General features: G+C 38.4%; 1 protein-coding gene across 1 annotated transcript; it reads right to left on the bottom strand.

Annotated features, from left to right (window-relative positions):
- Window positions 1-5,574: 5,574 nt before the first annotated feature.
- Window positions 5,575-7,193, bottom strand: rgs5b (regulator of G protein signaling 5b). The gene is made up of 5 exons (XM_067475566.1): window positions 7,043-7,193; window positions 6,807-6,896; window positions 6,639-6,700; window positions 6,372-6,535; window positions 5,575-6,289 (listed from the first exon to the last, which is right to left on the bottom strand). The coding sequence occupies exons 1-5, from the start codon at window positions 7,084-7,086 to the stop codon at window positions 6,113-6,115; spliced, it is 537 nt and encodes a 178-aa protein (XP_067331667.1). The 5' UTR covers window positions 7,087-7,193; the 3' UTR covers window positions 5,575-6,112.
- Between the last annotated feature and the right edge of the window lie 6,430 nt (window positions 7,194-13,623).

The following is a 13,623-nucleotide window of genomic DNA, read 5'->3' as shown; positions in this document are numbered from 1 at the left end:
GGTGTACACCGCTGGGTGGGCGTGCACTCACGTACTGTAACACGTACTGTAACACCTTCTTTCTGCCCATTAGTTTTGTAAATGAACAAATGCCAGTGGCAGAAATGCTTCGTGTTTCATTAATCCATTCTTCTTATGTCACATTAACGTCTGTCTACTACAAATCTAATACTTGTTCAGGTGTAGGGAAGGTGCTGAATCGGTTTCACTGTGCTGACTGTCAGAAACATATTTTTGCCCTTTGAGATGTATCACAAAAGTGGACATAAATTCTCTTTGTGTTTACTGACACGATAGCAAACACGAATCAGGTGTTGAGATCTACAAACTGGCTGCCATGAGATCAGCTGCTTTGAGGCATTTGTTGCTCTTTGTAGGTCATTAACTCAGCTTGCTGAGTACAAAGCTGCCCTTCCCACAAACTCAATTATCTGGTTACTCTGGAAGCCACACAGTTACGTATAGCCACAAAACACTTCACTTAGTTGTGGTGGACGTATTTCCTGTGTCTTCAGTGTGCTCCACATACAGAAGAGACCGTCCGATGCGCACTATAACTTTCAGTAATGAAGTAACAGAACTACATCAGTAGTTATAATAGTTACAATAAACAAACACTGACAGTAGTTATAATAAACAAACTGCAGGGGGCGTGGGGTATCTAAGACTATCTGCTTATTCATGCTTCTCTTTTCCTAAGAATCTTCAAAGTAGCAGTAGTCTTAGACATTTCCTTTATAGCGCAGCATGACGCTGCTTCCCTTTTCTGGATGGATGAGACATCAGCCCTTGTGAAAAAAAATCTGTCAGTGTCAGAGGAGTCAGAGGAGTCTGGTCATGGGGAATGGGGGAAATGTAAAGCATACAAAGTTTAGACGGTAGAGGACACTGTGCTCAGAATAACCTTTTGCATGAACTTGCATCTTATTTACATACAATTTGCATGACAAATATTTAGCCACAGTCAGAAGATGGTCCAACACATCCTCATCAGTCATAATCTGATGTATAAGCACTCGAGTAAATCTATTTTTCAACATCTTCCCAAAATGTCAAATTTTTCCTTTAGTGAGCATGTTGGCCTTAGTTTTACTGGTTGCAAATAGTTTCATTTGTGGCTGTTCTCAACTCAGAGCTTTATCTTCCCACTTAAATAATCTGCTGATGAGGACACCATCAGCCAACTTTGATCCTAACACTATTAACTGGACTCTCAATCAGTGTCACATGAACCTCTTTTGTTGTCATTGGACATTTAGTGGTTCATGACTTTCACTGTATTACTTCAAGGCAAATCCTACTAATGGATAATAAGTAAAGAAATAGTAAACAACTAGACAAATACATGCTGGGAAGTGTTTCTGCAGGCAAACAGTTCAGTTAGTGTAACAGTTACTCACTTAATTATTTGAATGTTTAAAGTAAACTCCTCAGAAAGACTGTGGGAAAGGGGTCGGTGCAGTCATTTGTCTTGAAGTTTGTTTTTAGTAGAAAAGAAGAACATTTGCTTATTTCATTGCTTCTTGAATTTACCATAAGGAAGTCATATAAATTACAGAGACAGAACATCTGCTTGGGTCACGGTAATTACCACATCAGGAGATTCTAACATGAAAGGCTCCTAAAAACAAACACTTCATCTTAAGGTTTGTATGCTTTGCATGCATATAGTTTTAAATATAAATGTGTCATAGAATGCTTTTAGGATTTCTGCCTACTCTGAAAGAGAGGGAGACCCCCTGCACGGGCAAAAAAGACAACCACATCACACACAGTACTCCTTTATTCGTACCTCTTAATTTCCCCTGTCCAGTCCATCTGGTTTACAGATCTTTGCACTGTATCAGCATGTCCAGAAGAAGACTTCACCAACACAGGAACTCCATCTGCATCATTTTCCTAGATGTTTACACTTCTAATAAACATGTGGCTTCACCATGAAGCGAGTCATCTTTATTTACTGTATATTGCTTGATTTGTCAAGCAATATTCATATGATATCAGGTAATGACATAATGCAGACCAGATGTTGACATAACAACATACGTGAGTAGTTATTCCACAGCAGAGGTTTCAAGAGGCTATTTCCAGCAAGTGGACGTAAAGGAGTTTATTTGTAGCCTATTTTTTCTTTGGGAAACCAAATGAAATGTAAATGATTTTAAGCACCCGTAGCATAATTTAGAGTGAATTTTGGCATGAGACCACTTAGCCATGATGGGTTTGTTCCCTTGGTAACCTGGTAACCATGACTGCAGATCTTTGTTTTTACACCACTCTACCAAGTTCAAGCACTGTTGGCGACAGTATTAATCACCACTCACACTGGAAATATGTTTTAATATGATGGTACTGACTCATTTCTACCAGTGAAGTAGACCCAGAGCCACAGTTGAACAGAACCCCACCTTTTTTGTGCCACATTATGTTCCTGCCTTTGTGACATTTAAAGCAGTCCATTTAAACTGATCCATGCTTCAGAAACACTAGTGTAAAGGAAAAGGAAAAAAAAAACAAACGAAAAAAACAGCCTCTCCCATGCCAGCTCATTCAGGTGTGGGACCTGACTATGTTAACAGTGTAATCCAAATTGTTTAGAACACGTGTATTGAAGAAAAACTTGTTCTTCTTGTTTTTTATAATTATGCAAACGCACCATGTCCGCACATTATGGCGATTTAAATAACAAACTAATTAATCATCTTAGAACTAAATATTATCACCCAGTCTGCCATGGAAACACACTGGACCACTATTGTACATTAGAACCTTTGATTGTGGCTTTGTGCATTTATGAAGATTATGTTTTGTATGAAATCTCAGCCAACATTAAAACACTGTGTTGGCACATTATGCATTCATTCTAGTTTATGTAGCTTTGTGTATGGGGAAATAAATCCCTTCAGCTAGTAACACCTACATAAACAGGTGTTTTGGTTTTAAAATATTATTGTTATCAGCTTTAATCTGTAAACTACACTCAGCTACTGTAAAGCTGTCCATAAAAAGTCATCTGCCTTCACATCTTACTGTAAGTAATTATGAAAAGCCCCAAATGGATTTTCCATTTTTTTAATTTGGCTTGGCAGATGATGTCTTGTGCCAGCAGAAACTCCAACAGCTCAAAATAGGCCAACAACACTGAGCTCCAATCGTGTACATTGTAGAGTGTATTTTTGTTTTTGGGTGATTTTCCTATATATAAGTCCAAAGTTAGTTTGTTATAAGTATGTAAATGGACATATTTAGTTAGCCAATATGGCTGGAAAAAGAGATGAAAAAACAGCAAGCGGAGGATATGAAATCAGCTGAAAGTCCAGTCACAAGCTGGCATTTAAGTCAGTATGATTCACCTACAATTTACTTTTTTCAGATTCTTTTGTCCACCCATCTGTATGCAGTTACACACACCACACAAATATTCACTGTTTGGCATCGTAATTTTCCTCCCTGGATTTATTAGTGCAGGAATCCTACAGCCAGAAGTTCAGCTTTCTGGTTTTATTAGGTATTTTTGTTGCCACAGTGAACTTGTTTTCCTCCAGGCATAACAAAATCAGTTTAATCCATCTGGGTAGATTTGATTATTAGTGTTATTAGTTTTCACATACAGTATTTCCAAAAGGTCAAAATGTCCAAAATTACCTCCTCGTGATGGGACAGTCACGTTACTCTAAAATAAGAAGCCTAAAATAATTTCTTTTCATCCACACGCAGCCTTGCCTGATCAGGTCTCTACACGCCTCCTTCTTACTGTTCCAGGGTATGATCTGACATTTAAAAGCTTAAGCTATGAATGAATCATGAACATCTGCCCAAACAAAATGCTGCACACAAAATAAAAATAATTTTTTAGTGCACAAAGAATCCACAATGAGACTGAAAAAAAGTTAAAAACCATGTGTTTCTCGACGAAACGAGCTTTACTTTGCTGAGCCTAAAAAGACACCCGGGGGTTTCTTCAGTTAATTTCAATTAGTTTACTGTATACTGAGATTCAGAAGAGACCTTATTGCACATTATGTCTGGGTGACAATGCCAGAGAGGACAGATAGCCTCATTTCCAACGAGTGTGAGAGAGGCCGTAATGACTTTGCCCTCTTATCTTTAGGGTTTGTGTCTTTAAACAGTCCTCAGTTATAGCTGTAAAAAACAAAGAGCGTAGGAAAATGAGTGTTCGACAAGAGAGGTGAGGAGGTGGAGATGATGGATGGCATGAGAATAAAGGAAAGGGGCTGATTTACAAAAAGGGAGAAGAGGCTGCTGTGAGTAACAGGCTGTGAGTGGCGGCTCAGGTAGTAAACAAACCTGCCTGTGGAGGTTCTCAGTAGGTGGCTGCTGTCTCCATGACGACTGGCCTTCATACTCAGATGCTTCCTGGCAAAATGAACTTTTCTGGACACACACACGTGCGCATATGCACACGCACTCACACACACACACACACACACACACACACACACACACACACACGCACACACACACACACACACACACACACACACACACACACACTCACACTTTTATATTTCCATATTCATTCTCTCCATGCCTTAATTCAGAACTGAATCTATGCATATATTTCATATATTTTTACCTAAATCTACTAATCCTAAAAGAATAGTTTAACATTTATGGAAATTTGGTTGTTTGTTCTCTTGCTGATAGTTTACAAGCACATATCAATGCCATTCTCAAGTATATACCTTAGTAAATGTAACTACAGTACAACCAAAAATCTTCTTCCTATTCAACTTTTATTTTTTAGCCCATCAGTTCTCCCCTGACTGTATAAATATATGTTATAACATAATTATGTTTCAAATATGTTATTAACATTAAGTGTGATTGTTTAATCAGTCTTCATTGTCTATTTAGTAACTGCACTGGAGCTTTTAAATATTTCACATGCTGTAAACTTCATTAACAGATGGACTATAACATGTTGTCATTAGATTATTGTTTTACTTCCCAAGTAAATAGTTTGGTGTTTTGTTTCATTAGATGAGAAGACTGATGCCACTTATGAAGCTACTAAACATGAAACTAGAACAAGGAGCACAAAATTTAAACAGGTCCCAAAATCCACCTACCTGTGTTGTAAATTTGTCATTTATATGCCTTCTGTTATGACTAGCCTGACTTGTCTCCTGTTTGTGACTGTAGCTAGGTGACCAAAGTTGTTTTCCAAGTGGTAATAGAAAAGGTGTTGCCTATGATACGTATCTCCCATAATTCCCTAAATATGACCTCTCCCTTTATCCTTCTTCATGTCTCAAAAATATTTTATCTTACACTGATAAAATCACAAGAGCTGACACATATTCACACATGTTCACGCTTGTTTCCTATCTCCCATTCACTGCAACTCCAGCAAAACAGAGTCATTCATTAGCCCAGATGTGAAGTGGAGCGACTGAGGCCACATACAGGATGAGACAGCACCCACCGCAGTGGACAAGAGGAACCCGTCCACTTCATTCCTGCTACATTTTCCCCACCCTGAGTAACCAGATCCCTGCATATCCACGTCTCTAACTGTATTTTGCAAGGAACAGAACAGTAATCTTTTGTCTCTGGAAAATACTTCATCATTTATTCCATGCACTTATTTTCAGATACAGGTCTTACAGACTGTATACTGCACAGATAGAAAACATATAAAATACAAATATTGCACATCAAACATTCACAATCAAATTAATTTAAAATAAATAAAGAATAAATAATCATTAACATTACAGAACAAAACATATAGTCTCTTCCAGTGGTAGTTGTGTTGTGTGAACTTTTTTGTCTCTCTGAATTTTACATTTTGTGCCAGTGTGGCTGCTGCACATACAGACACGTGTCTCTTTCAGAGACAGACATTGTCTCTAGCTCAGTCTCCTCCCACAGCGTCATAAACTCTTTAGCTTCCAGCTTGGACTCCAACCTGTGTGGAACCTTAACAGAATAACCACAGCCTGCCATGGAACTCCTTAGACTGAGGTATTTGTTCCGCATGAACCTTTCCAGTCTTCGCTGTGCATCAGTAAACATGTTTTGTCCTTTGACGAGTGATCATATCACATACGTTCCTTGCTGGGCAGTTATGACAAGACACTGTCTTTTAGCCTGTCTTGGCCTTTCTGGAGAGCTCCAGGTAAGTGGAGGATTTGAGGAAGCGTGGGTAGCAGTCCTTTTCCATCAGGGAGTAGATTTTGGCTTGAGCCAGGTCAAAGCAGGACTGGCAGAGTTGTTCCATGTTCTTCTTGGTGGCTGCTTTGGTTACGTGGTCCAGATTTACCTGCAGGAGAAAAGTGGTTATCAGCACTTCAACGAAAGCAACGAAAAACCCAGAGCATTCCAGTGTGTTATTTGATATCTACCTCCCGTGGTGCATCTGATCCAATAAACTCGTCGTAAATCTTTTTAGCCTTGGTGGAGAGTTTTGTGGGTTTGGTTGCTCTGAAGTCCTCACAGGCCAAGTAGAAGGCAATGTTTTCTTCACTGAACTCTGAGACGAGGAATGCTCGGAACAGGCACAGGCCATCTGGAAACAGGTGGAAGAGAGAAAAGATAGTAGCTTAACATCCCAAAGCATCTGCAGTGACTGAGACATTTACACTAAGTGTAATTTGGAGGACAGTACTTACTTTGGCTGCACAGCAGATTGTCAAACGACTCTTTCCATTTCAGAGGCTCATCAACACTTAACCTGTAGCGGCAGAAAAAAACTTCATTAGGAGAAGCTCCAAAAATCACCATTATTCACAGTGATTTCTCTGACATGCTCATAAAGGGAATTTTTATCTATGTCTTACCTGTGTTTATCACTTTTCTTTGACTGCCCAGGGAGGCTGTGATCTGACTTCTGTAGTAAACTTCCCAACAAGGCTCTCAGCTCCTTTGCCCTGCAAACATAAAGACAACATGTTGGGCACGGATACAATTTAAGGTCAATTAAATCCAAATGTCTAATTAGTCTAGAAATGTAAAATAAAGACTTTTCCTCTAATATTAAACACACCAACAAAGCAACCACCCTGACTGATCTCACCTCTCCAGGCACGTAAGGGGCAGTGATTCGAGTCCTCTGCACATGATGAGCTGCTTTCTGCTCACTGGTGGATATTTCCAAAGATTTAACAAGTGTTTGTGCAATAAGTTACACAGCTCCTTCCTTGTTGTGAGCGAGTTAGCTCTGAGCAGCTCTGCCGTCAGTGTGGCAGAGTGACTTTTTATAGGGTAGTGCACACTGTGACATCAAACCTCTCAGCCAATGAAACTAGATGTGTGGGAGGACAAGGAGACTCCTCAGCTCTGATTTTCCTCCAGACTACTTCCTGCCCTATGAACAATGTGTGATAGTAATGACTGATTAAAGTCACAATTTTAAAATTTCCTTGCGCACATTTAGGGTGGGAATGTGTGTGTGTGTGCGAGAGAGAGATATTAAGGGGTGTTTGTGAATAAAACATGCGAGGAGAGCCACCCATTCTCAGAAGAACAGAAAATCCCCAGAAGTGAGGACAATTTGACTGTTTCTGACTTTGTAGGAACTACATGTAACCTTGTGACTCAGGTCATATATCAAAATTACTAAACAGGCTGTGAATTACAAAATGACCCGAATGAGGGAAATGGCTGAGCTGGACCATTATCAGGTCCTTTACGTCAGTAAAAGTAGTAATACCACAATGTAAAATACTACTGTGCTATTCTGTAAAAATGCTCAACAATGGGACAATTGTCCAGATTCAGGTGCTTGAGAAAACAGCTTCCTGAAATTATTATAATTAGTATTAATATTAATATAGTATAATTCAGTAATTATTATTTACTGAATTATAATTATTCAGTAAATACTTTAAAGTATTAATTTGAGTATATAGTTATTAACTAGAATACTGATTGCAGATTGCATAAGAAAATTTAACATAAAACAAAGAACAGCAGAAATGAATGAGCTCTACATTAGACAAAGCACTTCATTTTTCCATTTACTGCTCACCTGAGATAATAATACCCTTTATTGCACTCATTTGGTCCCGAAGTGCCTTATTTTCCTCAGTGCAGGGAAACCTTTTTCATTGAATGTGTCATAAGTAAGAGCGTCCATCCTTCTTGTCTGGATAATATTTCCTATTTGTTTTTTTTTAACCGAGCATGACCAATTTAAGACAAATGTACCTTTAAATATCCACAAGGTGGAGGACACTACTGATTATTATCAGCACAATCTATATTCAGACTGGAAACGGAGCCAGCTAACAGTAAACTCTGTTATGTTTTTTTTTTCTCAGGAAAGACAAAAGAAGTCAGCTGAATGAAAAGACAGAGCACTGACCGAAAGTGCCTGAGCCAGCTTCCTCCGCCAACGGCCCCACACAATGGTCGGCCTCTAACTGCCAGATCCGGGTGTCAATGGCAGGTCACTTTGCTGTAAAATAATGAGCTGTTATTGTGCCTCTGCCGCTGAAGCACATTACAGGCATGACAAGCAGAAGAGAACTTCCCTTAAGGAAAATGCTCAACAATGGGACAACCGGGAGTGAGCTGCATGTGGATTCTGAGAAGTACAAGACAAAGAAATTCAGCTTCTTTTGAAAAGTATGGAGGGGGTGTTAGCTGCAGCTTCCTACAAGGAAAGTTCATACTCTAATAAGTTATGTTGTTTCGATCCAATGTAACTACAGAGAAAAGGAAAAGCTACAATATGACACTGCCTTTACCAGTAAAACCACAAGAAACGCTACAAATAAATTCCCAACCGAATAGAACTTAGCAAAACATACAAAGAAAAAAACTGAAAAGCTTTGTGATTGTTGGTTAGACAAATAAGGATGTTTTTAACAATGACACAGTTTTCACACTCTTCTAACAATCAGTTAACAATATGATCAGCACAGTTACCATCTGAAAATCAATTATTAAAGATGTAAATAATGAGTTGAAAATAATAATTCATATTAGATTATTATTATGTCATTATGTCATCAACATATTAATATTATTATGTCATCAACAAGAGAAACTTTGTGCTTTGTCAGATGCACACTTTCACAAATCTCAGTACCACGAGTAAGATGGAGTTTAGAACCTGAAGAGCAGATAGTCTGTACTTTCTCCTGGGTCAGTGCTTTTCAGGACATTGTGGCTCAAACATGTTCCATTCCTCAGCCAGTAAAGCCTTCCTTGTTGAAAATACTTGACATACTGTAAACTTATTTTCACTGGCTGTTTTTCACCAGCGAGTAAAACTTGATGTGGATGCTGGATGTGTTTCTTTTTCTCACAACATGACTAAATGTAAAGTTTGTGTTATTCATATCACAGCCCTGATCTTTCCATTCATAGATGCAGTGTGTGATCACTGCATGTGCTTGACAGTACTGTGAGATTTACAAAAGAATATTTCCATACATGTTGCTGAACTTGTTATAATTGTCTTGTTGTCTTAAACTGCTATGTTAATGCTCACAACTGATAAATCTGCAAATACTTGCTGCTGACATACTTTCTTTTAGAACCTTACAGCAGATATTACACCGACTCCTGTAGGTGTAATATTGTTAACTAATGGCACATGTCTTTATATAATTGAAGTTATATCACCAGAGGGTCTGTGTTATCTAACAGCAAAATAGGATGTTTACGTACTCCAACTTTTTGTGTCCTGTGACAAAAATACACAGAAAGCTTGATAAACCATTTTACCTATTTACCTGGGCATTGGGTTTTCTTCTATTTGTGTGTACTTTCTGTGTTGTCATTATTGGTTCAGGTCCAATCTGGGTTACTCGGATCATATTCTTAGGCTCACTGGAGACACAAAGGTGGCATAACAAGGCTCACAATGTGACTACATTAATAACATTTAGGTCATAGACTTTTGTCCAAAAACTGGATCAGTTGCAAAACACGAGGCCTTTACCTTTCATTCATGGTTTTTAGGACCTGACTTTTACAAACACAACAATGCAAGATACTTCACTCAGAAATGTGACATCTTTTAAAAAAAAGAATAACTGTCTAGAATATTCATAATGTTTAATGATTAAAACCATTTTACTCTGGAGCCATAGTTGATAGGAAAATGTTCTCTAAACTGTCAAACAGCTTAATACATATTAAGACATTTATGTAAATGAATGTACATCCCTATCACCGAACGTGCATCAAAACATGAGCTATGATTTTTTTTTATTTTTAATTCTTAATTTAATTTTTTTTGTCCTTTCAGCTTATCCCGTTATTTCAGGTCGCCATAGCAGATCATTGTCCGCATGTTGATTTGGCACAGTTTTTACACTGGATGCCCTACCTGACACAACTCTCCCCAATTTCTACTTGGGTTGGACCAGCACTGGGGATGGAAAGGGGCTGTTATGGGTTCGGTGTCTTGCCCCGAGACACTTTGGGCAAATAGGCGGGAACGAGGATCGAACCACTGACCCTGTGGTCCAGGGACAACTACCTTACAGCTGCCCCTATAGCTATGAAATTTTACAATAGATAACATAAATGTAGATCTACCCTTAAGGGATTTCTTTTATTCATAAAAATTATATCAAAATGATTTTAGCAAAAATATATCAGATAGTCATGAGTCACTGTTTGAAAAGTACGAAATCTATTTATAATTCTCATTCATTTAAAAATAATATTTAATAATAATAATATTTTGTAATACGCATTATCTTGACCCACTCGGGGCTGACTCTGCTTCCTGGCCCACTCTGGCTGTTATATTTTTTTCAGTCAGTGGCAGGAAGTTTCTGGAAGTGTCTTTCACATACGGGAAGTAGTCAGCAGCCTGGAATTCCCAGATAGTCCATCTATTTCCCAGCCGATTTGACCCCAGCCACTGCTTGGAAGACTTCCAACCAGACTGTTTCCTTCTTCTCATCTCCTCCCCCCTCTCTGCCTCTACTAAGGCTCACATATTTAGATTTGATGTTTAGAGTTTGTAAGCAGCATAATTCAAGTCTCCAGCTTTGGGCTGCATCTTTTGCATTTTGCAGTATTTAGGCTACAGATACAGTTTGAGTGGCACCATCTGGCAGTGGAAAGAGAATCCACGATCTGCATATTCACTGAGCTTTCTATCTCACAGAGCAGGTGGAGGCTTTCCTAATGTATCCAAACTAAAAAGCCCGGTGATGCGCATGATCCTATCTATGTTCCATCAAATGTCACCGGACCATTGAACATCTGCAGATGCAGCAGCAAGGATGACAAATCATGTTAACTAGCCTAAGTTTCAGTGGAATATCAGTGGTTGCACAGAGTATCTGGTGCTTCTGGAGACACTCACCTGTCTCTGTAGCTTTAGTACCTGCCAGCTACTGAAGATCAATGTATTTTAAATTCTGGCATGCTGGCTTTTATAAATACATTCATGAGTATGAAATGGAATTAAGATGCACACGTTTGTCTTTGCAATCTGGAGAAAAAGATCATATCATGTTGTCAATTTAGTGCTCAAATCAACTAGCTTAGCTCACTTCTAATCACACCATGTCCATGATCACAAACAGTGCCTTTTATGACATGTAGAGCTTCTCTTTCTTTCTGGAATAATTACAGAGGGCAATAAGAAAAAGGTGATGTCATTTTTTCAAAGAATACTCTGCAGGAGGGTAATTAAATTTGCACTTGCACTGACACAAATATGCCTGCAGCAAGGCTAGCAATGCACCAGCAGGACGCCAGTAGGCACATGGCTAATTGGGTACATTGTCAGAAATCCAGCAGCGGGCAGGAGAAAGCTGTTTTATAGGAAATCATCAGCGACACTAAAACCAATGTGATTTATCTTATTCTGGAATATAACTGCGTCGTGAGAAAACAGGGTGAGCGAGAACGCAAGGTTAATGAGGCTGGTAAACAAGACCGATATGTCAGGTCAGTGTGATGAGGGCCCTGATGTCTTTTCCTTATTTATCATATCACGTATTAAATTTACTAGCACAAGCCAACAGGTTTGGCAACATGTTCTTTTAATGAAGCACACGAACAAATAAGACTGATACACAAATCTGAATAAAATGATAATGACAAATTAACAAGCAACATCACAATATAAATATTAATAAATCAGTGATAACTTATGGCTTTGGAAATGAAGTCTTCCTGATTCATTAGTTCCAATTTATCAACAAGCAAAGGGCCATAAATAATGCAGTGAGATGTTCACTTCAAACTTCAACAAGACCAGAGCACACAAGAATGAATTATGAGATCCCCAAGCATCAAAAACACCATCGTGGGGTTTTTTTTCTCTTTCCATTCCAACAAAGTAAGTGCATGTTTGTCTGCTTTTAGGCACTGGGACATTTTGGGGGAAAGGTGAAAAATATTCTGGGACAGGCCTGTTTAAGGATTTTGGCAAGAGCATCTGTTGAGAGCTGTGTCTGCTTAGCAACACTCAAGTAGGGAAATAGTGGCTGAGCTCTTCTCAGAAATTAATTTGGATGTTGTTCGTTAGAAGACCAAAGCTGGTCCAAAGTGTATGTTGGATGGCTGGATACGTAACTGATGGGCCTGACTATTCCTGTAGCTTTCTGCCAATGTTTGCCTTCTTCTCAGTCAGTTAGCCAGTTTCAATGGATGGATATATTCACAGCCGATGTTTGCATTTGTTTGGTTTACATTTGAAAAGTTAGGGGAAACATTTATCTTTGATTTAATTAATTTCTGGAACATTTATGAAGATTATAAGCAATGAAATGTAAAGGTTTCAAGTGGCAAGGTATCAAGACACTAATCTTATCATAACCTTAGCCAAACAAACTGTAGATATTGTCCTGTAAGAGTATAATTGGGTAGATAACAACATGACAACATGGATTGTCAGTGAATATATTACAGCTGCGCATAGTACGAACACTTTCTCAATAGAAAACATGATCCAGTCCAAATATGTTTCAATTCTAAACCTATTTGCAATTTCTACAAATGAGTTAATTTCCAGAAAAACAAAACTCTAACCTAAACCACATGTCTCAGCAATCCATCTCATTCTGTTTGGGGCATTTCACACATAACCAAAAGTGAGTAGGATACACTGTCTGGGAGTTGAACGAAATTATACCAACATATGCTGCTGCAGCACTGTAAGGTTAGAGAGATGGTTTGCAAGCATTTATTTTGCAGGTGGTTAAAGAAATAAAAGCAACATCAATTAGCAAAACACTGTGGCTAAATATTAAATAAACTAATAAAATCAGAAAGACTTAATGTGCATAGTGATTGTTTCTTCAGCTCCCTCATGAAGCTTAGCTGGGAGCATTGCTGGTAGCAGGCAGGAGCTCAAAGGGCACATTGAATATTAGATCTTTCTCATTACTATGCAACACAGAGTTGGACAACAACAAGCTGGTATCTAATTAGCTTTGCATCTAACCTAAACTTACAGAAGAGATGCACATGTTGTTGAATATTAAAATGGACAAGACAAAGATAATCCATTTCAAAGCAGGGAAGATGACTGGAAGGCTGCTCACAGTTATGTTGTTTTACAAATAATTACTTTCACAAGGTAATTACAGATTAAATAGTAGAGAAAACATATACAACAGTGCAGACATCTCGTGTGAAAACTGCATTTATTAGTGTTTGGTGCAGAACATCCAA

Source organism: Channa argus, chromosome 14 (genome assembly GCF_033026475.1).
Source record: "Channa argus isolate prfri chromosome 14, Channa argus male v1.0, whole genome shotgun sequence".
In the NCBI taxonomy this organism is placed as follows: domain Eukaryota; kingdom Metazoa; phylum Chordata; class Actinopteri; order Anabantiformes; family Channidae; genus Channa; species Channa argus.
Note: the sequence above shows the minus strand (reverse complement) of the source record. Positions and strands in the feature narration are given on the sequence as shown.

What these genes read in the sequence shown, in the direction of transcription:
- rgs5b (XM_067475566.1), bottom strand. Translation starts at nt 7,086, where the DNA reads ATGTGCAGAGGACTCGAATCACTGCCCCTTACGTGCCTGGAGAG. An exon ending in AAGAAAAGTGATAAACACAG is followed by an intron (nt 6,701 to 6,806) that starts GTAAGACATAGA and finishes CTGCCGCTACAG; the next exon opens with GTTAAGTGTTGATGAGCCTC. An exon ending in GATCAGATGCACCACGGGAG is followed by an intron (nt 6,290 to 6,371) that starts GTAGATATCAAA and finishes TTTCTCCTGCAG; the next exon opens with GTAAATCTGGACCACGTAAC.